Raw genomic sequence first — 27,667 nt, forward strand, 5'->3', positions numbered from 1 at the left:
CAAGCACTTATTCATATTTGTAGTGCTAATCTCTAAGATACATGCCTTTAGACAACCCCATTCAATCATGTTTGCCTTCAATGCAGCGCTGATACTTATAATCCTATTAACGAACAATCATCACCCCTATCCATTTCCATACCTTTAAATTCACCCTCATTAACATATCTGAACATATTAGGTTATGTTTCCAACTTCACTAGCTTCTGTCTATTACTAGGTCCCCTATCTTCTTCATTATAAGACATTGATTTTACATTGTTCAGGGAGTTCATAGCAGTGGTAACATACAATATCTCAACTTGGGTCTGACTTACTTCACTCAGCATTATATCTTCAAGTTTCATCCATGTTGCTATATGTTTCAAGACGTTGTTCCTTCTTACTGCTATGTAGTATTCCATTGTATATATACGTACCACATTTTGTTTAGCCACTTGTCTGTTGAAGAATACTTGGATGATTTCCGTCTCTTTGCAATTGTGAACAATGCCACTGTGAACACTGGTGTGCAAATGTCTGTTTGTATCACTGCTTTCACATCTTCTGGGTATATAGTGAGAAGTAGAATTGCTGGATCATAGGGTAACTCGATATCTAGTTTTCTGAGGAACCTCCAAAATGTCTTCCACAGCAGCTGTACCATTATGCCTTCCCAACAGCAATGAATGAGTTCTAATTTCTCCACATCCTCTCCAGCATTTGTTGTTTCCTGTTTGTTTAATGGCAGCCATTCTTATTGGTGTGAGATGATATCTCATTATGGTTTTGATTTGCATTTCCCTAATAGCTAGTGAAAATGAACATTTTTTCATGAATTTTTTAGACATTTGTATTTCCTCTTTAGAAAAATATCTTTTCATATCTTTTGCCCATTTTATAATGGGGCTGTTTGCACTATTGTCGTTGAGTTGTAGGATTTCTTTATATATGCAGGATATTAGTCTCTTATCAGAGATATGATTTACAAGTATTTTCTCCTATTGAGTTGGCTGCCTCATCACCTTTTTGAGGCACAGAAGCTTTTGATTTTGAGGAGTTCCCATTTATCTATTTTTTCTTTCATTGCTTGTGCTTTGGGTGTAAGGTCTAAGAAGCTACCTCCTATTACTAGGTCTTGAAGATGTTTCCCTAAATTATCTTCTAAGAGTTTTATGATGCTGTCTCTTATTTTGTGATTTTTGATCCACTTTGAGTTAATTTTTGTATAGGGTGTGAGGTAGGGGTCCTTTTTCATTCTTTAGGTTATGGCTGTCCAGTTTTCCCAGCCCCAGTTGTTGAAGAGACTGTTCTGTCCCAGTGTTGGGTTTGGGGGCCTTATCAAAAATCAGTCGACCATAGATCTGGGGGTCTATTTCTGAATTCTCAATTCGATTCCATTGATCAATACATCTATCTTTGTGCCAATACCATGCTGTTGTGACCACTGTGGCTTTATGGTAGGCTTTAAAATCAGGAAGTGTAAGTCTTTCCAGTTTGTTTTTCTTTTTTAGGATGTTTTCTGCAATTTGAGGCTCCCTTCCCTTCCAAATAAATTTGATAACTAACTTTTTGAAGTCTACAAAGTAGGTTCTTGGAATTTTGATTAGAGTTCCATTGAATCTGTAGATTAGTTTGGGTAGGATTGATATCTTAATGTTTAGACTTCCTATGCATGAACACAGACTATCTTTCCGCCTAATTTGGTCCCCTTTGATTTCTTTTAGTAACGATTTGTAATTTTCTGTGTAGAGGTCTTTTGCATCCTTGGTTAAGTTTATTCCTAAGTACCTGATTTTTTTAGTTGCTATTGTGAATGGTATTTTTTTTTTAATTGCCTCATCAATTAGGTCATTACCAGTGTATGGGAACATTACTGAGTTACATGCATTAATCTTGTATCCCACCACTCTGCTGAATTTGTTTATTAGCTCAAGTAGCATTGTGATCGATTTCTCAGGATTTTCCAAATATAAGATCTTATCACCTGCAAATAATGACAGTTTTACTCCTTCCTTTCCACTTGGATACCTTTTATTTCTTTGTCTTGACAAATTGCCCTGGCTAGAATCTCTAGCAAATGTTGAATAATAGTGGTGTCAGTGGGCATCCTTGTCTCATTCCCCATCTTAAGGGGAAGGCTTTCAGCCTCTCACCATTTAGTACTATGCTCAATTGAGTTTTTCAATATTGGTTTATCATATTGAGGAAGTTTCCTTCAATTTCTACCTTTTGAAGTATTTTTATCAAAAAGGAATGCTGAATTTTGTCAAAGGCTCTTTCAGTATCTATTGAGATGATCATTTGATTTTTCTCTTTTGATTTGTTAATATGTTGTATTACATTGATACAACATATTATTTTCTTATGTTGAACTACCCTTGCATACCTGCGATGAACCCCACTTGGTCATGGTGTATAATTCTTTTAGCGTGACTTTGGATTCAATTTGCAAGTATTTTTGTTGAGAATTTTCGCATCTATATTCATTAAGGAGATTGGCCAATAGTTTTCCTTTTTTGTAGTATCTTTATCTGGTTATGGTATTAGGGTGATATTAGCTTCATAAAATGGGTTAAGTAATGTATCTTTTTCTTCAGTTTTTTGATAGAGTTTGAGCAGGATTTGTGTCTATTCTTTTTGAAAAGTTTGGTAAAATTTCCCTGTGAAACCATCATGCCCTGGGCTTTTATTTGTGGGTAGATTTTTGATGACTGATTGGATCTCTTTACTTGTGATTGGTTTGTTAAGGTCTTCTATTTCTTTTTGGGTCAGTCTGGTTGTTCATGTGTTTCCAGGAAATTGTCCACTTCCTCTAAGTTATCTTGCTTGTTGGCATCCAGTTGTTAGTAGTATCTTTGGATTTTTAAAATTTCTTTGGGATCCATAGTCATGATCCTGCTCTCATTTCTGATTTTGTTTATTTCAGTCATCTCTCTTTTTGACTTTGTCAGTCTAGCTAAGGGTCTGTCAATCTTTTTGATCTTCTCAAAGAACCAACTTTGGTTTAATTTTTTCTCTCCATTGTATTTTTGTACTCCAGCACATTTATTTCTGCTTTAATCTTTGTTATTTTTTTCTTCTACTTGCTTTAGGGTTAGTTTGCTAACCATTCTCTAGCCTCTTCTATTTTTCAATTAGGTCTTTGGTTTTAGCTCTTTCTTTCTTTTTGATGTATGCATTTAGAGCTATAAATTTCCCTCTCAGCACCACCTTCACTGCCTCCCATAGGTTTTGATATATTGTGTTCTCATTTTCATTCACCTCTAGATATTTATCTGTTTCTCTTACAATTTCTTCTTTGACCCACAGGTTGTTTAGGAGTGTGTTGTTTAACCTCCATATATTTGTGAAGGACCTGGTTCTTTGGTGGTTATTGATTTCTAGTTGCATTCCATTATGGTCAGAGAATGTGCTTTGAATAATTTCAGTCTTTTTAAATTTATTAAGACCTGTTGTGCCCCAGCATATGATCTATCCTGGAGAACATTCCATGAGCACTAGAGAAGAATGTATATCCTGGTACTTTGGGATGCAATGATCTCTCTATGTCTGTTAAGTTTAATTCATTTATCACATTCCTTAGGTTCTCAATTTCCTTATTGGAACTTCATTCCTTTTTTATGGTTGAATAATATTCCATTATGTGGACATACCACTTTTATTTATCCACTCATCAGTTGATGGACATTTGAGTTGTTTCCACCCTTTGACTATTATGAATAATGCTGTCATGAACATCTGTGTGCAAGTTTATGTGGATACATAAGTTTTCATTTCTCTTGGGTATATGCTTTTGAGAGGAATTGCTGGGTCATATGGTAACTCTATTTTTAACCTTTTAAAGAGGTTCCAGACTGTTTTCCAAGGTGGCTGCATGATTTTACATTCCCACTAGCAGTGTTTGAGGGTTCCAATTTCTCACATCCTCATCAGCACTTATAATTTCTCTTTTTGATTATAGCTATCCTAATGGGTATGAAGTGTTATCTCATTGTGGTTTTGATTTGGATTTCCCTGATAGTTAGTGGTGTGGAACTTTACATGTATTTATTGGCCATTCCTTTAACTTCTTCGGAGGAATGTCTGTTCAGACCCTTTGATGGTGCCCTTTGAATCACAGAAGTTTTCCATTTGATGAGGTCCAATTTATTCTTTGTTGTTGCTTGTGCTTTTGGTATCATTTCTAAGAAACCATTGCATAATCCAAGGTGATAAGGATTTACACCTATGTTTTCTTTTAAGAGTTTCATAGTTTTAGCTCTTACATTTAGATCTTTGATCCACTGGAGTTAATTTTTGTATATTGTATGAGGTAGAAATCCAATGTCACTCTTTTACAGGTGGATATCCTGTTGTCCCAGCACCATTTGTCAGAAAAACTATTTTTTCCCCATTGAGTTGTCTTGGCAACCTTGTCAAAAATCAGTTGACAATAAATGTGAGAGTTGCTCACCATTTTCATATTAGCCATAGAAAAAGTCGCATATCAGTTTCTTGCACATAGTAGGAACTCAAAATATACTCAACAGATAGAAGAAATGACAGATACCTTCCCATTCAAATTTATTTTGAAAGATTCTCAGGTAGTGTCTGGATAGTTGCACTTTATTTAATTTCTACCCCAGTTCAGACAAATTATCCCCTGAGGTCTGCGCCCAGACAGTGTTCGATGAGCCAGAGTTTCATCCGATGTGATTTGAAGATTTTCTTCCCAAACAAACTACTAACATCTTACACTCTGCTTTTCTGTCATTGGAGGATTGACTTATAGGTGGTTTCTGATGACTTCAGAGATACTCTTCACCAAGTGAGGTTAGGTGTTCAGATTAGGAAGGACTTGCCCCCAGCCTCTCTCCACATGCCTTCCAGCTGCCATTTAAATTCCCGTGTCCTTTTTCCCCTCCAAGCCCCATTTCCAAAATAAAAAGAAGCCTTGGCAAGAAGTCATTGGTTGCAGTTAATCAGCAAGCTTTGGACCCAGCTGTTTCCCATCCTTTGGTACCATCAGTGATTTGACTTGGGTGGAATGAAAATATTGTGAAGGGTGTCAAAAAAAGACTAACCGCAGGGACACACAAATGACAGCAATAGAATTCACTGTGGAAGAATTATAGAGGGGCATTTTGCATGCCACTCTTAGGACTCTTTCTGTGTCATCAGCCTCCAAGTGTAGTCCTTGGATTCCTGGGCCTCAGAATCACTAGGGAAGGGGATCAGAGCAGGAGGGGACTTGCTGAAATGCACATTCCTGGGCCCCTATGGATCAGAAGTTCTGGGGTTTGGATATAGGGATCTGAATTTTAACAGACACCCCATGTGGGTCTCTTGCATACTAAAATTTGAGAACTGCCTATTTGGGAGAAATTTTTCCTGAAAGAAAATGTAAATACTTGCAAAGGCCACAAGCTGTGGAAACATACAGAATCCGGATAAAACTTCAGTTTCTTCTCCTGTAAAATCAGGATAACTCTCCCATCTCCCCAGCTTGAGAAGGGTGATATGGAATGGAAATGCAGTTGGAGCTTAGGGCCTGTGCCATGTAGCTTTCACAACACATCCCACACCAACCCTCACCCCACCCCTGTCCGGGGCATTTGACACCCAGCTAGGGTTGCCAGATAAAATTCAGGACACCTAGTTAAATTTGAATTTCAGGTAAACAACAAATATTTTTTTAGTGTAAGTGTGGTCACATAGCTGAGGGCATTTTCCAGTGTCCAGGGCTTGGTGGGAGTAGCTGCCGCCTTATCCTCACCAGACAGCTCCATGGAGGGATCTGGGACATTGTTCCTTGATTTACAGCCTTCGTGTCTCATCCTCCAGCCACCTGAGACATTTGTGAGCAACCCAGATTGTTGTAGTGAGTTCTTTTCTACTTGAATTCACCAGAGTCAATTTCTGTTGCTCGCAGCTAAGAACCCTGACTGACATATCATCTGTAACTCCCTACTCAACAACATGCCATCTGTCCTCTGTTCTCACCACTCCCTTGAGCTCTCCCTGAAGTCATCAGAAACCTCCTAATTGCACAACCTCTCAGGCTTTTCTTGGCTCTGCACTAGAAGAAATTCTGGCAGAAAGGAGTAGAAGATACAGAGCTTCTACAACAACTGGGCAGGGATAGAGCCAGAGGAGGAAAATCCTGCCTAGTGTCTGCTGCCTCCCCTCCCCACATTATCTAGTGGCCTCCCATTGCCAGAACCCCACAGAAAGCCAGTGGGCAAGGGAGCCAGGTGGCATGGTCTCCTGTGGCACAGAGATGGAGAGGAGAGAGAGTGAGTGTGAAGGGGCAAAAGGAACATATCGAGCACACAGTCTATATACTCTATCTTAGCAGAGCCTGCAATGGGGATTTTTGTATAAGTGACTTACTGGGGGGTGCTCCCAGGAGAACCATGTGAGGGAGCAAAGGAAACAAGGCGGACTGTGGGAAGGGGCTGGGCAAAGGTGTGGTTGAGGAGACGTCTAGCCTTGGCATGATCCCATGGGTTGTGTTGGAGTGTCAGTTGCCCCACAGAGTTTGTCCTGCTCAGACGCAAAGGGGCTTGGCTGTTGGACACCTCCCCCCCCCCCCTCCCCGCAACACACACACACTTTTAGTCCATCATTGTTAGTGCTGTCCCTGATAAAACTGGCCTGGCCTCTCCTGGTGTGGATCTCCCTTTTGCCAAGACAGGAGAAGGGGCAGGTGTGAGCCATGAGCAGCCAACATCCACTGCAGCTGGGGGATGGGTGCCGGAGTCCAGTGAGCAGTGACTGATGGAGAGGCTCATGAGGAAGGGGCAAGGATGCTGGGCAGGCCACCAGCAGCATCTGCTGGAAAGACACATCTCCTTGTTAACCTGGGGTATCTCTTGGTGTTGAGGTAAAAATTATTTTTTCATTGTGCTTTTCTGAGTTTTACAAGTTTTGTAACATTGAGCCTGTTATTTTGGAATTAGAAAATACAAGTCAAATTAAATCTGCACAGCCCAGACACCTTGTTTGTTGCAGCAGACGTAGCAGTAAATGATCCTACCTTCCTGACCCCGTGCAACCTCTCAGACTCCGACAATGCTGGTCAGATGAGCTTTGCTCACTATTGGGCAATGCCAGCCCCCAAGCCCAGGATCTGATTCTCTGCTGGCCTCTCATGGCTCAGCAGGCCAGTCATTTGGCAAGTATGGGCACTGACAGTGTGACTCATAAATGAAGAATATTTGTAACTAATGTGGCTGATGGAGAGGGTCACGAGGAAAAGACAAGGATGCTGGTGTTGAGCCACAAATGGTAATGAGTACAATGTGTGTGTCAGACACTATTAGAACATATATATGTGTGTGTATTGTTTCATTTACTCTTACAATAGCCCCATTAAGTAGGAATTGTTATTCCCATTTAATAGATGAGGAAGAACTGGACTGGAGGTTAAGAAATCAGCTTTCTAATCTTTGTTCAGCCGCCAATGAAAACCTAAAATACTGGAACAGATGAGTGGTTTTCCTACTGTTTCTGGGAACCCTAAGTTTTAACAAAGATGCCTGGGGAATGGAGGGGAAACTCAGAGGGAAGGACTGGCCGTTTGCACCTCAACCACAGCAACCCCACCTTGATCTGTTTTAAGTGTTGGCATGGCTGGCTTCATGGGTTTGCAACCAGTGCAGTCGCACAGGGCTCCATGCTCAGAAAGGGCACTGTGCTCAGGGTTTAAAGTTCTGCAGGTGCCATCTTGAAAGTCTTAATAATTTTATCTTTGCAGTTTATCTTTGAACTTTACTCTGTAAGTGAAGTCTGTTTGGACAATGGAGCATGTGCCTGGGACTTGGAGCTTTGCCTCGTGTGTGGTTGCACTTTCTGCTGCCTCCCACCTCCCAGGGATGTGTTCCTTGGCCCCTGGCGCCCAGGGCCTAACCCTTCCTGCCCCACCACCACTGTTGCCCTCTTCCTAAGACAGCAACCTTGTGGCATTGCAGGGATTGGGAGAAGGGTCCCCTGTGGGGGCCTGGACATAGGGAGGTTTGGGGTCAGGTGCACGCCTCAGAGCATCCTAAGGCAAGACAATGTGGTGGCCATCCCTGCCCCAAGCTGGCAGCACAGTGGTGCTTTCAGTGGACGGCTCATTAGGGACCTCTTGCTCACCCTTAACCCAGGTACTGAGTCATGACACATAGAAAATGGTAACATTCATATGGTACACTGTGTAAACAGCCATGGGACCACTGACCAGCAGCAGCTTCAAGCTCCACCCAGCAGCCCCAAGAGCTAAAGGTAGCTCCACCTTAAACTCAGACAAGCAAGATCCCTCCCTTGGGCTTGGGATTGCGATGCCTACCTCATGGCAAATAATTGCTCAACACCCTGGGAAAGGATTTTGTTTGTTTTCCTCAGGTTGGATTAAAAGAAAATACAAACCAACACTCCAAAGGAAAGATAGATAAATGACAATTAAAAACACATATGCCATTAGTCAATAGGCATAGAAATAATGATATAGAATTTCTATTGAACAAAGAATATAAATCCAAGAATGAGATACTTTATTTTGCTTTTTAAAGTAACAAAGAAGAAAAAGAATGAAAATATTTATTGTTTGTGAGGGTTTGTGGAATGTGGGCAGTCTCATATACTGTTGACAGAAGGGTAATTGGGTAGTTGAAGAAAGATTTATAGGAAATTTGGCAATGCGTTGCAAAAGTCTCAATGTGCATATCCTTTGAAATTTTGCAGACATTATTCCATAGTCTTCTTACATCTAGTGGTCATTGATGACAAATCTGAAGTTAATCTCATTCTTGACTTTTTTTCCTCTTATGAAGCTTTTTTTGTTATCATTAGCATTCTTAAATTTTACTAAGATCTGTCTGAGTTTCTTTCTTTTTCTTAAATTTATCCTGCCAAACACTTGGTGGACTATTTCAATCTCATGTCTCATGTCTTTCTTCAGTTCTAAGAAATCATTATCTATTTCTGTGAATAATATTTCCCCTGAATTTTCTCTACTGTCTTTTTGGAACTCCTATTAGATTAAGGTTGTAATTTCTAGATCTGTATCCCATGTCTCCTAATCTGTCTTTCACACATTCTTTATCCATTTGTGCTGCCGTCCAAGAGAGTTCCTTGGATTGATCTTCCAGCTCCTAAGCTGTTCTTTAACCATGTCTACCCTGCTACTCAGCTTCTCTATTTAATTTTTTCTTTAATTTAAATAGTTAGGTTTGTTATTTCAAATGTCTTTAGTTGATCTTGTTTGGTCACTCTGGTTCTCATTTTGTGGTTATATTGTCTTCCTTCATTTTTCCTGATTAGATTAATTATACTAATTTAAAATTCTCTTCTGCAGACCATACTATCTCCATTTTCTTTGATGAATGGTCTTCATTTGTAGAGTTTGTTATCTTTTATGATGCTGGCCTTACTCAAATGTTTGTTTATTCTTGTTTTTGTGCTCATTTTTATCACTGAAATTTCCTGCTGGGACATCAGCTGCATCTGTTTGAGAAGCCCACTTGGAGGGCAAGGATGGGAATTACTATTGGCTTAGCTCTTGGCATTGTTTTTTGGAAGCCAGGCTCCTTGACATGGACATCCTCTTTTGCACAGGGGTCACCAGCTCTTGAGGGCACTGCTCTTCTCTCTGAGCTGAGCCCCTCACAGACCACTCCAGCATTGCCATCTGGCCTGAGCTGGGGAAAGAGTAGAACCACTGACCTTGCTGTCTGCGCCTGGTCTCCCTGTGGCTGTCGCAGGGACTCTGGCTGCTCCTGGCCTCGGCCTTGGTGCTTTCTGCATGCTTCCTGGGCCACCTTTTCTCCCTTCTGTTTGATATTCTCAATCCTTCTCAGGACGTTCCTCTTGTTTTTCAGTGAGGCTACTTTTTTATTTTTTTTATTTCTCTCTATGATTTCTTGATGTTTGCTATGGGAGGGGCTCATGCTCAGTCCAACACTGTGAGTGGAAATTATACAAAAATCTCTGTATAACCTTTAAGCCAGTAATCCCACTTCCCAAGGAAGTAATTAAGAATTAAGTCTCAACTGCAAGGAGTTTCATCGCAATAATATTTATTATAATGAAAAAGTAGAAACAAACTAATAGGGGATTTTTAAAGAAATAGTGGCATATCTATACAACAGCAGACTATATGTGAAAAATAATGTGGTAGAATATTGAATGGCATGAACCAATGTCATCAATGTATTATTAAGTAAAAATTTCAGGTTACAAAATTGTTTTAAAAACTCACATGTTTTTGTAGAAAAGGGAGGCTCTGCCTGGTGGGATTTCTGGCGACTTTCATTTTCCCTTTTTGGCTATCTTTTCTCTCCCCCATCTTGGGCATCACTTGCAGCCCCTGGTGCCACCCTCTGCTTACCTCCTCCGCAGGTGTGCCGGAAGACGGACAGTCCCCCAATGGTGTTCCCCGATCTTCAGCTCCAGGCGGAACATCCAACCCTGAGAAGAAGCCAAGCGGTGGGACCCAGGGCTCGAATCCTCAGAGCCTCAGCGCAGGCCCGCCGACCCAGAAACAGAATGGCCTTCGGACCGCCGAGGTAGGACTGCGGCCCCGGAACCGGAACCGACGGGACGGAGAAAGGGGTGGAGCTTGCTTCAGGGAGGGGCCAGCCTGGGCCTCGCCGTGGGAGGGGGCGCTGGCGGCTCACCTGGGCGGCGGAAATGCTCCGTCCCCACCCAGGGAAAATTGTGGTAAACAAAATACCACGACCTACCCTCGCCCCAACCCCAGCTCCGAGGGGTTGTCGTTTTGGCTGAATCAGCAGAAACAGGTCCTTGATATTTCCACTCTAAAGGAGGTGTGTGTTTGCTTAAATACAGCTTGGTTGGAGGGGCAACTTTTCTGTCTCAGCCCCCACCGTCGTGACAGCGTGAGCCGTGCGGATCACAGGACCCAGTCTCGGGCCAGGCATTCGGCCTGTCTCGGGAGTAGGCAGGAGAAGGAGGGGGAGACAGGCGTGACGGGAGAGGAGCGTGGCCTGCTACCTCGGAGCCTCCATCCAGGCGCTCGGCGGGAGGGTCCCCAAGGCGGGGAGGGGAGGGCTCTGGGAGCAGAATGTGGCGGCAGCAGCGGCCCCAGACTGGTGCTGTTGGAAAGGAGGCAGGATAACGGCGTCCCTGGCCCTGGCCGGCATCCTTTCTCTTCGAGAACTACTGTTGGGTAGCCTTCCACCTGCTGCCCCGGCTCCTCCCAGTGAGAAGCCCACGGTGCCAGAGGCCGGTCCCAGAGCGAACGCTTGGTAAGCCGAGCTCAGGGCCTGCAGGCTCTTCCTCCTCCCGCTCAGCCTCTCCCTGTCCTGTCCTCACCTTCCCTACCCCAACCCCCTTGAAAGTCCACTGCTCACCCTGTGCACAGAACCCACTTCTCTTCCCTCTCACCCATCAGAGCTTACTGGTCCTGTCCCCGCAGGCCAATGTCACCTGCTTTCTGAGGATGCAACTGGTTCATGATGGAGTTCTTGATCACATCAGTGAGTTACTACTTTATGCTTTGGTCAGAAAACCTATTGCAAATTCAGCTCTAATACTCATTAATCAAGTGGCCTTGTAGGAATCACATAATCTCTTAGGGTCTCAGGTTCCTTATCCACAGAATGGAAATAATCCTCAAATGAGAGAACAGATGGTCACACTCTTTGTAAGCTGAGATGTGCTCTAAGAATGCAGTGAGGATTCACAGGGGACGGTTAGCACACAGCACCATAACCCAACTAAATGAAACACTGATGGTGGCCCTTCAAACACTGTAGAAGGTAATGGGTGACAGGCTGTTCTTTCCTAGAGCCCTGTGCATTGGTCTGCAAGCTGCTGTCACCTTAACCTGTGCATCAGCCAATATCTAGAGACCTAATTATCTGCCATCTCCCAAGACAGGCTAGGCACCTCAGCACCGTACTCGGAAGGGCAGTGCTGGCCCCATGCCCACCAACCTCCTCCCCGCACTTGTGCCCTCGGTCTTTGAACCGGGGTGGGCCATGGTAGGGAGGAGGCAGCTCTGCCTGGTGGAAGGCATGGCCCATGCACTTGCTTCCCCGTCTCACTTCCTGCCCACATCATTCATCACTTTAAAATTGTTTTCTGCAGTTTACAAAATGGTTTTAGGACTACTGGCTCATTAAATCTTCGAAGAGCACTGTGAAATAAGTATCATCTCCATTTTATAGACACATAAACTGAGGTTCATTTGGTTGTGTGACATGGTTAAGACCATGTAAGTGGTGGAGATGGGTGTCTAATGTTAAGTTGAAAAAGGAGACTGTTAGAAAGGTGGAGCAAAAGAGGCTTTAAAGTAGTTTTTCACTGAAGAATGAAATACTACTCAGCTATTGTCACTATAGTGCTGCATAATGATGTGCACCAACATTCAGCGACTTAAAAGAACAATCAATTCTCTCCCGCCTGGGTCAGCTGCAACTTGAACTGGCTAATTCTGACTTCAGGCTCCAGCCTCCACAGGTCTGGCTCAGTCTATTCTGTGTGTTTCATTTTGGGAAACAGACCAGGAGAGCAGTAGCTCTCTGAGGTATATTCTTCTCACAGCTGTGGCAGAAATCCAAGAGGACCAAGCCAAACCGCTCATCACATTTCAAACCTCAGCTCACTCCATGCCCACTAACGCCCTCATTGGCCAAAGCAGGTGCCAGGGACAAGCCCAGCAGCACTAGGGTGAGGAGGTAGTTACTGTCCACTGTCGTGGAGGGAGAGCAAAGAATTAGGAGCAAAAATGTAATAGGCTTCATATAATATGTAGAAAAATGGACAAACTCATAAGTTCAAGGAATTTTCATAAAATGACATAGCATCCATTCCTCACAAGGAAACCCCTCTTCTGATTTCTAGCATTAGATATCAGGTTTATTTTTGTAATGTATATAAATGGAATCAAATAGTATATGCTCTTTTGTGCCTGGCTTCTTTTGCTCGATATTATATGAGAAGAACCACCCATGTTTGTATGGGTAGCGGTAATTTGCTCATTTTCATCATCACGTGTGTTCCATAATATGGAACACCACACTTTAACGATTCTTCTGTTGAGAGGCATGTGGGCTGTAGTTTGGCACTATTGTGAACAGTGCAGCTGTGGACATGCTCATGCATTTCCTTTGATGGACAGTCACTTCTCCTGGGTATATTCCTAGGAGTAGAATTGCAGTGTCATGGAGTGGACATATATTTGAATCAATACTGGCAAATTGTTTTCCAAAATAGGTGAAGCACTTCACAGTGTGATCAGCAGTGGATGAGTTCCAGTTATGGAATTTAGGGTTTTAAAACCTGTAAGCTGTGCTTCATCCTGTCTTCCTTGGGTCTGTGAAAGCAACTGTTTGAGTGCTTCCTAGATACCATGTAGGGTGCTAAACATCTGGTTATATTGTCTCACTGAACCTTCCCAATGTCTCTAAACTGTTGATATTATTGTCTCCAGTTTACAGATGAGAAATTGAGACTTAGAAGTACTAAGGAAAGCACTTCCCACACCACACACACATGGGGATTGGTGTGGCAGTTGACATGGGGCTTGGTGGAGCCAGCCTCTGTGGGCTCCAGCAGCAGTGGAAGCTGTCGCAGGGGACTGGTGCCCCCACACACCTGTCAAACACCATGCCATGGCAGATGACGCAGGTCCATACGCAGCCCATGCAGCTTTTGTTTCCATAATTCAATGAACATTGTCTGTGTTGTAACTATTTCCAAAATGAGATCAGGGAGCAGATAACATCAGTTTTAAGTATTCAAACAATTGTGAAGTCTTCAATTCCTGAGACCTCACCAGCCACCAGATGTCCCAAGTCCCTCAAAGGTCACAGCAAAGGTTTTCCACGTAAGCTGTCAGTTTACAAGCTTTCCTCACAGGGAAACCCAGGTGCAGAGAGATCAAGCCTCAAGGATCTGCACCCTCTGCTGGGAGGTGAAAATCTCATTTCCTCGAATCAGGGATAAGCTCTCTACCAATGTGTCCTTGCCCCCATGGAGCTTCTATTCTAGAGACATGTGAGTCAATAAACAAGCAAACAAATATATAATATTCCTGGTAATAATAAGAGTTATTGAGAAAAATAAAGCAGGGTCAAGGATAGGGGGTGCCACACGCATTGGTCAGGGAAGGCTGCTTTGTGGAGGTGACATTTGAACCAAGGCCTGAAGGAAATGAGGGAGTGAGCCATGTGGGTATCTGTGAAAGCTTTCCTAAAGGAGGAGACAGTTCGTAGAAAGGTCTGTGGCCCAACAAGGAGGCCCATATGGCTAGAGTGGGAATGGCAAGAAGAAGGTGGTAGGAGAATGGGGTGACAGGCAAGGAGTGGAATGCTGCTCAAATAGAGACATGCCATGAGGAATCTGGCTTTTACGAGAATCAGCTTTATTGAGGTACAATTTACATTCAACAACATTCACTGGTTTTATGAGTACAATTTGATGAGTTTTGATGCATATGTATAAGTTGTATATCTATGGAAATGGAAATGATATAGAGCTTTTCCATTACCTCAAAAACTTCCCTTGCACCCCTTTTCAGTCACCTCTCCCCCTACTCTGGTCCCTGATCCACTTTCTGTTGCTATAATTTTGCCCTTTCTAGAAATTCATATAAAGGAAATCATGTAGTAGCCAATCTTTCTTTTCTAGCTTCTTTTACTTTCCATTTTGCTTCTGAGACTCATCCATATTTGTCATGTATATCAGTATTTTGTTCTTTTTTATTGTTGAGTAGTATTCCATTATGTGACTATACCACAATTCATTTATCTATCCATGCACCAATGGATAGACATTCAGTTTATTTCCAGTTTTTGGCTATTATAAAGTGGCTAAGAACATTCACTGTAAGTCATTATGTGGAAATTTGTTGTAATTTCTCTTGGATAAATAGCCAAGGGATTGCTGGGTCATACACTAACTATATTTTTAACTTTATAAGACTTTGCCAAGCTGTTTCCCAAAGTAGCTACACTTTGCATCCCCACTTGCAACGTCTGAGAGTTCCAGTGGCTCTGCATCGTCACCAATTCTTGGTGCTGTCAGTCTTTCATTGTAGCCATTCTAATGGGTGTGTAGTGATCTCTCATTGTGGTTTTAATTTGCATTTTCCTGATTAGTCATGTTGAGAAACTTTTTGTAGGCTTATTGGCCATTTGTATATTTTCCTCAATAAAGCATCTGTTCAAATCTTTTGCCCTTTTTTAATTTTATTATTGAGTTGTAAGAGTTTTTCAAATATATTCTAGATATAAGTACCTTATCAATTATTTTCTCCCAGTCTATGGTTTGCCTCTTCATTTTCTTAACAATGTCTTTCAAAGAATCAAAGTTTTAAATTTTTATGAAGCCAGTTTATAAATTTTATCTTTTTTGGTTTGTGCTTTCTGTGCCTGTCTAAGAAATTTTTGCCTACTTGTAGGTCTCGAAGATTTCTTCGTTTGTTTTCTTCTGGAAGTTTTGTTGTTTTAGATCTTCTATTTAGATCTATGATCCAGTCTAATATTGAATAGAAGTGGTGAGACTGGACATCCTTGCCTTGTTTCCTATCTTAGGGGAAAAGTGTCCCTTCTTTCACCATTAGGTATGATGTTAATATTAAGTATTTTGTAGATGTCTCTATTCAACTAAGGATGTTTCTGTCCCTTGATTGGTGAAAAGTGTTTGTTCTGTTTTAAATGAGGAATAGATATTGAATTTTGTCAAATACTTAAGTTTTCTGCATCTATAGAGATGATCATATTGTTTTTATCTTTTATTCTTATAATGTGGTGAATTATATTTTCATTAACTTTTAATTGTTTAGCCAACTTTACATTCCTGAGATTAACCCCACCTGGTCATGCTATATTATCCTTTTTATGTATTTCTGGATTCAACTGCTTACATTTCATTAAGGATCTGGGGGTGGTTATTGTTCTCATCACTCCACTGAAATAACTCTTGAGGGATCTTGGTCTGTATTATTGTCATTGTTGTTGACTTTATCAGTTTTTGGTGTGAAGGTCATGGATTTGGGTGGTGGTAGTGGTGCTTATTAACTAGGAGTTCAATTTCTTTAATAGATATAGAGCCATTCAAATTATCTGTTTCTTCTTGGATGAACTTTGGTTCATGTGGTTTATATCTTTCCATGTATTTTTCCATTTCATCTAATTTAATGGCAATAAGGTTTTTCCTAATATCTCTTATTAGGAGGATGGTGCCCCTCTATTCCTGATTCTGGTAATCTGTGTTCTCTCTCTCTTTCTTTTTGATCAGTCTGGCTAGAGAATATCAATTTCATTGATCTTTTCTGCACCACCCCTTTTTGGTTTTCCTATACCCTCCCCACACCTTAGTAAATAATTCCTATGTTACACTCTTCAGTTACCCAATTTGTTTCCTCTTTCCTCTGGGATCCTGACAGATGCCAACAATGATTGAAAACTGAAAACCGGATTTAGCTATGGGGAGGTCATGTTGTTCATTTCAAGAGTTATTTCAGTGATGTGGTGAGAACAAGAACTTCCTTGGAATGAATTTAAGAATGAGTTTAGAAGTTTGCTGTAAAGGGAAGCAGAGATAATGAGCAGTGGCTAGAGAGAAATTTGAGGTTAGGGTATAACTTCTTTTTCTTTTCTTTTATCAGGATGAGTAATATAGCATTTTTTGAGTTATCATGGAAATGATCCAGTATAGAGGGAAAAATTGAAGACGCAGAAGAAGGGACAATTTCTGGAGTGACAGAGTATGAGAGAATGGATCTGTAGTGGCGCACTGCAAATGGAAGAGTCAGGATTCAAACCCAGGCCTGCATAATTCCAGAAACAATTGACCTCCATTTCCAGTCACTGTAGGAGTAAAGCTATTTTCTATCGGGGTCTTAGGTTTAAGGCTGCTGACCTCTGATGGAAGCTGCTGTCAGCGGAGCTATCTCATATCAACAGAGCTTTTGTCTATCTAGAATCTGCCCAAAGAAAATAGTTTTTCCTATTCTCACTGGGACCTTTGTCATGCTGTCAAGCTTGTCTCTTGCACTCTGGCCTAAAGCGTCCTGCATTTCCAGTACCTGGCTCACTCAGTATGCACTCGCCTCCTCCTCTCTTCCTTTGCTCCTCCAAGATGACCTATTGGCATTTTTCAGCTTCCCCCTGATGCATCATCAGGCCATCTGGATGATGTTTCTTTGGCAATTCTTTAAAGCATGCTTCTCCAGAAGCACCCTTTCATGAAGCATGCATCCTCATCCACATCCTTATCACAGATTTGTATCAGTAAATTTTATAAAACTTTCTATCAATAATTTTTAAAATTTCAGATTTACAAAACAAGTATGTGTATGTTAAAGGCAATCCTTTCAGCCTCAAAAGTTTCCTCATAGATTTCTATAACCACCCTCTAGATTCGTTCATCAAAGATTTATTGAGCACCATCTGGGTGTCAGGCACTGTTCTGCTGCTAAAGATCCAATGGTAGACAAGATGGATATGGTTTTTGCTTTCATGGAGCTAACTCTTTATGTAGTTTTAATGGGGGTGAGGGTTGGGTATCACATAATAAAGAATAGATAAACAAAGCATTTATAGACTCGGAATGGTGCTATGAAGGAAATAAGAAAGGTCCCTATTAGAGTACAGTAACCACTTTATTTAACATAGATGCTCCTCCATAGTTCAAATCTCTTTCTGAAGCTTGATGAGGGGCTTCTAAAGTTGCTAATGCAACGGCACCTCATGTTGTGAGCCCTTCCCCACCTCATGTCCCACCAAACAAACAGTGTCTCCCTTTTTCAAATTCCCTCTGGCTCCTGCGTTATACCTGATGTTAATGGGTGTTAACTGGCAAAAAGAATGTGACAAAAATGATCTTTCACCAACTAGAACTGACAGTTCTCGTGGATTGCTCTTTCTTTTTTTCTATTTTGCTTTCATTTCCTCTAGTAACTTGGGGCCTTACTGACCTCACAGCGTCTGATAAATCACTGGCTCCATCTCCTTCACCAGCTCTCTTCCTTAGCTACATAAACAACACAAGAGGAAGCTGTGTAGTTGCTTTTCCTCTCCTACTAATCAATTGTTCAGGAACTCTGTGCTGCCTCCACACATTTACTCTCCACTTAAACAGACCATTGCCTAGGGCTTGACCTTGTCCCCCTCCCCCATCTCCACCCCAGAATGACCTCCTCAAGTGGTCAGCTAAGGTAGAAAAGGATAAGGGCTATAGCTCTGAGCAGACACAGCTCTGAGTGTGTGACTGCACTCCCAGTTAGCCTTCCTGTCTTCAGAAGCTGCATATTTTTGAGTTGCTTTGTTATTCTTGGCAAAGTGACCAGATGATGCTAAAGGAATTAGCCGATGCCTGGGCAGATTCTCAGCCAAGAGCGTCCACCTCCCACTCTTCCACCTCCAGTGTCTGACTATTGTCAAGGTTGTGTCTTGTCTAAGAAAAAATGGGTGAAGCCCCACAGAGATGACTGTGGTGGAGGAGGGAGGCTCGATCAAGAAAGGAGGATAGTCCTGCCCAGAATTTTTCTTGGACAGCAGTAACATGAGATCTATGAGGGAAGAGTTTGGAAAATAAATATGAATCTCTCCTAGAAAAACAAAAACACAACATTAAAAGGAGGGAGAGAACAAAGAAACCACTGGGAAAACCAAAGAGAGAGAGAGGGAGCCCTATTGGAAGGGCACTGGATGCACTAGCTTGAACCTGGGAAAAAGGAAGGAATTTAGCAATGTGTGTGTGTGTGTGTGTGTGTGTGTGTGTGGTGATCTCCACAATGCACCTGTATATTGGCTGCTGGCTTATGTAGATGGAGATTTGCAAGACTCACTAATTCATCTAAGGGTCTGCAGAAAAATCAGTTCAATTAGAGGGTCCTCAGGGCAAAGGCCTTCTCATTCTTCTTTATAGCCCTCCCCTGCCCTCTGGCCTACTTCAGGGCTATCCCCCTATAGATGCTCAGTAACTACACGCTCACTGAGTGAGACGGCTCTAGTAAGCCACAGGTTTCCCATAGCTTCATCCCCACCCCCTGCCACACCAGTGTGATATGATGGCTGTTCCGTGGGAGCCCACTTGCTTTTCCCAAGCAGGTTCTGCTTCTTTCCTGTTGGTTTTTTTTCCCCTCTTTATCTGAGGCTCAAGTTGCACAGCAACAACTCCTTTTGGCACGTGATACCTGATAGATAAAAATACCTAGGCTGAGTTAGTGTAAGGAAGTAACTTGTGTGAGGCTGCAGTCTGTACAGGGTTTGCCCCAAGCTTGGAGATTTCTTGAGAGTTTTCCTGAAACGTGGTCTGATCCTTGTTTTCCGAGACCAGCAGCCTGACACTTGTATCAAAATTTCCCTGGCTGACCTTGCATTAATGCCGCAAAAATCCGCAAAGCAGCGGCAAATGAATCCATGGAACTCAAGGACAGCCAAAGGTTTGTTAATGTCTGTCTGCTTTTTGATGGGAATTGATTGAACAGGAGAAAAACAGCTTGAGTTTTAGCTAACAAAGCTCAGACGTTAATCTTTTGGGAAGGGAGAGAAGAGGCAGCTGACATTTTGGAGTGCCTACGATGTGCCGTACACACTGTTATGACATCATCAACCCACACAGTCCGAGTGCTAAGCAGCAACCCTCTCTACATGGGGAAACGGAGGACCAGAAATGTTGTGTATTTGGTAGGCAAGGCACAGGAAGTAGTGATGGGCTGTGCTGGAGTTGGAACCTGGGTCTATCTGCCTACAAATCCCATGTTCTTCCTGTTACCAGAAACATTATGGTGGGGAATTTAGAATGAGCATTGGCAGGGTTGTGGGAGACTGGATGGGGGACCTGGGGCCGCCATCTTTAGTTGACCTATGATCTGGTCTGCCTTGGGCAAATTGCTTTAGCCTGGGTGATTTCAGCAGCCTCATCAGGAGAATGAGCACAGTAACTCAGGGATGCTGAAAGGGACAGTCAATTATGAGCATCATTGAAATCCTGTTGGGAAAGTTCTAGGACATTTAGGCAGGGCAATGCAAACAGCTTCTGTTCCCAGGGATTTTTTTTTTTCTTTCTGAATATTTATCTTCACACAAGCATTCTTCATCAAATTGTTGATTGGGTATCTATTATGTGCCATGCACTGAGTTAGATTCTGGGGATTCAAACTGGGAACAAAACAGACAGGGTCCCTACCTACTAGAAGCTTATAATCTAACAAGAAAGCAGAAAAGAAGTAAGGAAGTGAACAAATAAATGTGTAATTCAAACCACGGCTAACAGCCAGGAAGGACATAAGGAATACCACAAGAGAGCCCCCGAAAATCCTGCAATTTTCTGTAGAAATTATTGGCCATGATTACCTCTTGGGTAAAGGACTAGGCGGCGGAGCATGGGAGCAAGTATTACTTTTTGCTGTGCCCTTCTCTACTCTTTGAATCTCCTTTTACCATAATTATGTATTACCTTTACAATTTAAAAATATGCTATAGGGAAAAATTGGTGTCTGGTAAATCATACTTTCAGTAAGTTTTGCTTTTCTTCATTATTTGTAAAGAACTGTGAAAAGTTCATACAGTCCCATGTTAGGCACAGATGCATTTGTGGAGTCAAAGGGAAGCTGAGAGTCTCTATTTCCATTTGGGATGAACTAGGAAAAGGCTGGGTGGATTTAGCTGTACTCCTGAGGCCAGGCCTGTATGGAGCAGCCCTCACTTCCACCGGAATCAATCTAGATCATTGACTTCTGAACCCCAAGAGAAACAAGCCCATCTCGATTTCAGACTGCCACGGAGATATCACAGCCCAATCTGGTTACCCTTGAGGAATGGCAGCCAACAGATTACTTTTAAGTAAAGAGGTAGTATCAAGAGGACTAAAATCTATGATTCTTGGGGCACAAAACTTGCAGACATTAAAATGGGGCAAAGGAAGAATAGAAAAAGCTGTCAAACTGGAATGAGAAATAAGAGGTGGCCCATTAACAAGAGTCAATGGTGATAAAACTCACAAAACAAGAATATTAGAAGTGGAGGAAGGATTGAATTAACAGCTAGCCACAAAAGAAAAGGTGCCAAATAGTCTTCTCTCATCATTAAATTGGGGACCATAAGATTTTTTTTTTAAGCCAGTTAATTGTAATAGGGACACATTTTCTTTTCCTGTCATTAAATAAGGGATGGGAGGAGGTGTTAAATAAAATGGTTCAGCTGGCTGAAAACTACATCAGAGGAGAAAATGTCTATGTTGTCCGAAGTGTCATAGGCCTGGAGGTATAACCAGTCATTTTATCTCTGTAACTCTTTTTTCATAGGCGGAAAAAGCAACTTCTCAGAACTTCTAGAGAAAATAATTAGCACTTTATTCTCATTCTCATCATCTTTTTTCTTTCTCATTTTGGCTTGGAATTTAAGATTTCCATGTTGCAACTAGATTTCTACAACTACTGACCCCCGGAACATCTCTGCTGCTGGAAACACAGTGGGTGCTTTTCAGTGATGTCCTGGGCTCAAGAGCTTCTCCTTTACAAAATGGGAGTGACCAAGAAAATGCATTGTTGTTCCAATTGTTTAATTTTCCCAGTGAATTATTTGAAAATGGATTTGTTTATGGCTTAGAGCCTTGTGTGCCCGTCATTGGAACACAGAACTCCAACTTGTCCTTTATCCAAGTGCATGTCTTATAGAGTAATTGTTATTTTGTTGTTGTTGTTGTTTAGAAGTAATAGTAGCTGTGGTCATAGTTTCAGAAGAATAAGAAGGCTTTCAATTTAAATTTGGTATGTTTGACTAGTATCGTCATTTTGCAAATAAAACCAGTGATCCTAGCTATTTATACTTACGGTAACTAACTGTCCTGGTTTGCCAGGGCCTTAATTTTTAAAAAGTCCCAGGACTTGGGATTTTCAAGTTTTAAAACAGGGACAGTGTTGGACAAACCAGGAGAAGGTGGTCACCCTATTAATGCTATGCTAACAGATGTACTTAATCATCTCAAAAACCTAAGGACCAGGCATCATTTCTCCCATGTTTCAGGTAAGGGAATTGAGGCTCTGTGGTTAAAGGAACTTGTCTTGTTAGCACTAACTAGCAGCAAAACCTGCACTCAGTCTAGGTCTGTCTGGACCCAAAGCTTGTGCTCTGAACATCTCCATGTGCAGGTCTGATATTCAGATGTAAGACATTGCCCCATTGTAATTGGGGTCAAAACCATATATAGTCTATGCCTGTTTTAAGACTGACTATTTTGTAGCCTTTGATTCTTTATTAAGAAGGCTTGGAAATTAAGAATCATCTAAGTACCTGAATTTTTGCTTTGATTGTTCAAAGCTAGAAATGCAGGCTGAACTATAGAACAGAGCATTTTCCGCCCATAATCTTTAGCCACCTTTTGGGCCATCTTGCCAATAAATCTAATAAAATCAGTTATACAGTTCAGAAGGTTTACGTTTCCATTCTGAAAAGCTCTTTGACTTCCCCTCAATTTGGAGGGAATGTTGCTCTCAACTTGGCTCATTTCAAATAAGGCCTCTGTGTCTCTCTTCCAGGCCCCAATACTCAAAACTTTGGAAGTCGGGTGGACTCGGTCTCATAATTGGCACACTTTCTTTAGGAATCAGAATTGGTGCCTGCTCTTTCTTCACAGTTTTTCTTGTGATTAGCAGGTGTGAGGCGGTCCAGAGTGAGGTGGGAAGGTGCAGTAATTACCATTAGGAGGAATGCTTTAAGGGATTTTACAGGAGGAGTCACAGGATAGACAACCAGAGATGTCTAGTTGGAAGTTTGTGGGACTTTGCACATTCTCCACTTTGGGGGAAAAATAAACACACAAAAAAACATAAAAGCCACTGCTAGCCCTCAGGCTTGTTAGAGCTGCATCTAATATTGAACCCCAAACAATATCAGCTACTGTTGTGAAAGCAAAGGTACATTTCTTTGACAAATGCAATATGCTTATTCATTCTTTCATCCATTTATTCAACCAAGGTTAACTTGAGTGCCTCCTATGTCTGAAAACTGTGCTGGGTTCTAGGATCATAAAGAGGAAGACAATGAGGTCACAGCTCATGAAATCAGTGGGTAAGGCCAAAATTGCATATAGTCAAAATTATCCTTCAATAGTCCTCAAATCACCCCTAAATATTGTGTTAGGTCACGTTTTCAAGGAGCAGAGCCTGGGAAGAGGATTTTTGTGCAAGTGATGGATTGAAGGCATGCCCTCAGGTGAAACCTAAAAGGTAGTGGGGGGAATGACAGGACAAGGGACCAAGTTCAGCAAATACGTGAGGTCAGTTGAACCACAGTGGTCTGGCCTCAGCCTGAGCTCATGGGAAGCTCTTGGGCATAAATAACATCATAGATTTGTACCCTCTTGAGGCAAAAACAAACCAACCAAAAAACCAGCCTTTAGTATCCCCAACAGTCAGTCATTGGCTGCAGGCCGCTCCAGGGGTGGGGGTGTAACCTCCTTGGCATTTCTGGGGCAGATGGCTCCAATCAGACAAGGGCAATTCTCAAGAGAAGAGTACTGCTGTGAACGGTTGGCATCCAGTAAAGGAAGGAAATCTGGGGAGGGGACATCGCTAGCAGCTACTACAAGTACACAGGATTTATGTGACTCGTTAGAAACCAACATATCATTTGTTAGTAAATACAACAGAGCAATTCATTTTTCTCCAGGGGTGCAACAGACCACCATCTCTTTGGGTGCACTGCAGATGAAGTCATTGCCTTGTGTTATGAAAAAGTTGCACGTATCAGCCCTAGACTCATACCCAGCCCGGTGAGATGCTCATGCCATGAGCTGTGCTCCCACAGGATTTGAGACTGATCATGTTTTCCAGGAAGCAGATTCTGAGATATGTCACTGTAAAGGATGTTCATTAGGAAGTCAACACCGGTGGAAGGGAGAGATGGAAGCAGAGTTGGGCTGAGGAAGAAGTGGGGCCACACCGCAGGCCGGACAGCAGCCTCAGCCACCCGCACTCCGTGGGCGCTCTGGAGCTCAGATGGCCCATCAGAGTGTCCTGCTTTGGGCCTTCATACTTCCGCTCAGGCCAGGCGGGCGTGACCTTGGGTGTGGTGGCTCTCCGCAGCTGAGGCAACCTCTGAAGGGACCGACAACTGGAGGCTGTTTGCTGACTGCTGGGCAGGAGGTCCTTCTTGGAAGGGAGATTGGGCAGCACAGTTCTGTGTCTGTCCACTGATGGAGCCGACTCTCAAGGCCCGTGGCACCCTTGCTCCAGAGCATACAATCACTGAGCGGAATGGTGCAAAACTGCCCTCACTAGTAAAGTGTTTTTCTTTTTTGGAGGAGCTGGGAGCTCAGAGTCTGGGAATATATAGTTGAAGAGAAGAGCCTATAGTTTAGTTGATGCTTTAGTATTTAGTATTATTTCTGAATACTTATTGTTTTAGTGTCACTAAGAAGTGGATAGTCAATCCTACTTTTACCTATTATACTTACTAGGATTTTTTTTTTCATTTTTTATTTATTGATAGGCATTGTGCTAAGTACCTTAACTGCATTATCTTACTTAATCCTTACAATAACCCTATGAGGTAGGTACAATTATTATTCCCCATTTTATAGATGAAGGAACTAAGGGTCAGGAGAGGTTAGAAAAAAATTGCCTACAGTGAAATTTTATTTAAAGTCTGCCTGAGTCCAGAATTCAAACCCTTAACCACTATACTGAAACCACCTGAAATCTCTTACATCATCTCTTGGATAGATCTTAGCTGATTAATTCATTTATTCAACAGTGTTTTACAGAGCACATCTTGTGCCAAGCTCTGTCGTGGCTTGGTATCAGAATAATAAATCAATAAAGAAGCCTACAAAAAGGAACATATGTGCATGTTTCTTGTGGGTAATTCTTCCTGCCTCTGTGTGGGAGTGTCTTGTAATAATCTCAAGAAATTAGTGCAAATGTGGAGACCTTTGGATAATTCTGGTAACTCAATTCATTGTTTTAAACAGGCTAAAAGAGATGCTAAGCGCATGTCTGCAAAAGAAGTCACCATTAGTGTCACCGACAGCATCCGGCAAATGGATAGAAGTCGAAGAATTACAAAGAACTGTGTTAACTAGCAGGGTGTTCAAATAGAAGGGAAGATGGACTTCTTTGGTGCCCTTTATGATCCTGGATCCTGCCAAGGAAACTTGAAGAATTAGGTGCCCCTTGCTGAACGAGAAAGCTGCTGAGTGCCTTGAGAGACTCTGTCTTACTTGCCTGCACTGTTGGGACAGCCTCAGCCTCCTGTCGATCACATACATGCATTGACACGGTACTTGTCTATGTGGATAAACTGCAAATGCACAGTTCAGTTTGCCTCTTCACAACTCGTGTAATATGGTTTGGGATAAAAGTGATGACCTAAAGCCACAGGCCAGTTTGTGAAACAGAGAAAAGTAGGAGGGGTAGATTCCCTGGGTGAAAGATTCACAAGTCACTTCTAAGCTCTTCTGGTCACAATAGTGTGTACTGTTAAAGGCAAGTTGACCTTTTATTCTCTCTCTTTTTTTAATACCACCATCACAAAGCTTATTGTGTTTACTTAAAAGTTGGCTTTTATCCAACTCTAAACCCAGCCATATGAGAATCATGAAACAGGAAAACGCCCTGTTATTCTTGTTTCCTTAGCTCAGTATAAGACAGATTCAGATCCAGTTTCACATAAACTAACTCTACCAACACCCACAGGTATCTCTGGGAGGTCTCTAAGTACCTGTGATGCATTCAAGTCACATCCATTTCTCATCTGCCTTCGTTGTGCTCTCAGGCTGGCATCTATTTACCCTCCAAACCATAATATCCTGATTGATAGGGGTCAGTGCATCCAGCCTAGGAAGACCTCATGGCTTAGCCAGACATTACATTTTTCACAGCTTTCCGGCTCCCTTTGCTTGTGTTCTTGAGTGTTTTCTTTCTCCATTCAGGTCGTTTATAATGGTTCATCAAAGACTGGAGGGAAATCATCCAGGAACATGTTGGCAGGATACACAGCTTCTTTTTGGTTTCTCTGTGCACAGCCACAGCATTATGTCAAATTGGTTTCTAAAAAACAATGACTTTACAAAACCAATCCCCTGTTGATGTGCATTCATATTGACCTGTACTATTGATGTGCACTGTGTTAGAAACCAGGTAGCTGATGCAGTAAGAAAAATGTTTTAATAGGAATAATTTTCTAGCATTTCTTTAAACATGTTCCACTGGAAGTATTTTCCTCCAAAGTATTGTGGCATGATTCCTGAAGGACTGTTAACATGCCTGGGATTGGGAAAAGTAGGACTAAATTTATAACAAACTATACCAATAAACTCCATGGTTAGCTGAAATAGGCAGCCTGAAGGTTTGTGTTTATGTAACGTGGTCCAGAGAATCTATGTAAGCAGATAAAAATACAGATACCATCCTCCTTACCTGCCAACTTTGTTATTCCTTAAACACAAGCAGGTAGCATCTGCCATTCATTCACTTATTCTTTCTTTTATCGATGGATTGTATAGTTACTTATTAGACATTAAATTCCAACCCTGAATCTGGTGCCGTGTGTATGTTGAGGGACTTGGACTTTGACCAGTCATGATTGTATGTCCTGAATCTTAACACTGAATAACTTGAGACTGACTTAGACCTAAGGGATAGTGTATGTTGTGAATTGCTCTCCAATGAAATATCACTTCTGTATTCATGGTAGGTTCGTGTCTTAAACTCCAGACATGAGTATTCTCCTAATCACCATGACAAGCCTTTCATATGCAAAAAACTACAGTTTTCCCAAACCTCTATCATTTTGTGATTCTTTGAGAAAGGGCATTTAGGGAACTTGACATTCTGAAAAATTAAAAATTATAAAATAAAAATCTGTGGCTCATATGTCTCTACTGGCATTATTCAGCAAGAGCCTCCACCTGCCAAAGGTTGGCAGTGATCCTACAAGGTCAAGGGCTCGTTCCCCCAGGGCATGTGCACTGCGTCCTTGTGTAAGGGTTTCCTTCACCAGTGACTGTCCTGTCAGCCATGGGCTAAGCCTAGTTTCTCTTTACAACTTTGTTTTTGCATCTATTAACTGCTGCACGTTGTTTGGAATTTATCAACTTGAAAGGCTATCTCTGATTTATAGAGAGTTTTTTGCTTCTTGGGGAGAAGGAAATGAGGGGCATATGATCGGCCCCTCCAGAACAATCTGGATTTCACTAAGACAGGGACTGAAAGTTAAACTGTGATACTGAATGTTTTTTCATGTGTGTATGATACAGGAACTGATTCTTACTATCCTATTAGGATAACACTTTCCATTGCAAAGTTTGTGTCAATAAAGTCATTAATTTCAAGCATATATAAGCTGTTATGGAGAATCTTTATTGGTATCTTTGATTTGTATGTAAGGCAATTTAGGCTTCATTTTATTATTTTACAAAGACCTTTTATATAAGTAATCTCTGTGAATTCTTCAAAAAGCCTTATGAAGTAGATAAGGAGAATGCTATTGGTCCCAATTTACAGTTATAAAATTATTCATATTTCACTCAACTTGTAAGTGATGGAACAGGATTGAGGAAAGGGAAGTCTACAAATCCAGTGCTTATTCCACCCTACCATAGTGTCTCCCTCTCACGGCAAAAAGGTCTCACCAGGGTTGGGACACTCAGTCATTTGGAGGAGAATTGCCCTGGAGCCTGAGACTGGACCAATGCAGCAACTGGAGAAAGGCAGTGACTCTTGGGGAGTTGGGTTTGGCCCAGG

The 27,667-nt window shown here is 41.9% G+C and overlaps 1 protein-coding gene across 2 annotated transcripts in view; it reads left to right on the plus strand.

The window, feature by feature from the left end:
* Window positions 1–27,260, plus strand: part of BAALC (BAALC binder of MAP3K1 and KLF4) — a 90,359-nt gene extending 63,099 nt beyond the window's left edge. The window contains exons 2-4 of one of the 2 annotated variants that reach the window (XM_037803031.1): window positions 10,345–10,511; window positions 11,360–11,444; window positions 24,895–27,260. In XM_037803031.1, coding sequence (XP_037658959.1) covers window positions 10,345–10,511; window positions 11,360–11,444; window positions 24,895–24,899 — 257 coding nt within the window. In that variant the 3' untranslated portion in view covers window positions 24,900–27,260. The remainder of the gene's footprint in view (window positions 1–10,344; window positions 10,512–11,359; window positions 11,445–24,894) is intronic. The other variant, XM_037803030.1, reaches the window with a different exon arrangement.
* The last annotated feature ends 407 nt before the right edge of the window (window positions 27,261–27,667 follow it).

The sequence above is a fragment of the Choloepus didactylus genome, chromosome 14, assembly GCF_015220235.1.
Source record: "Choloepus didactylus isolate mChoDid1 chromosome 14, mChoDid1.pri, whole genome shotgun sequence".
NCBI lineage: Eukaryota > Metazoa > Chordata > Mammalia > Pilosa > Megalonychidae > Choloepus > Choloepus didactylus.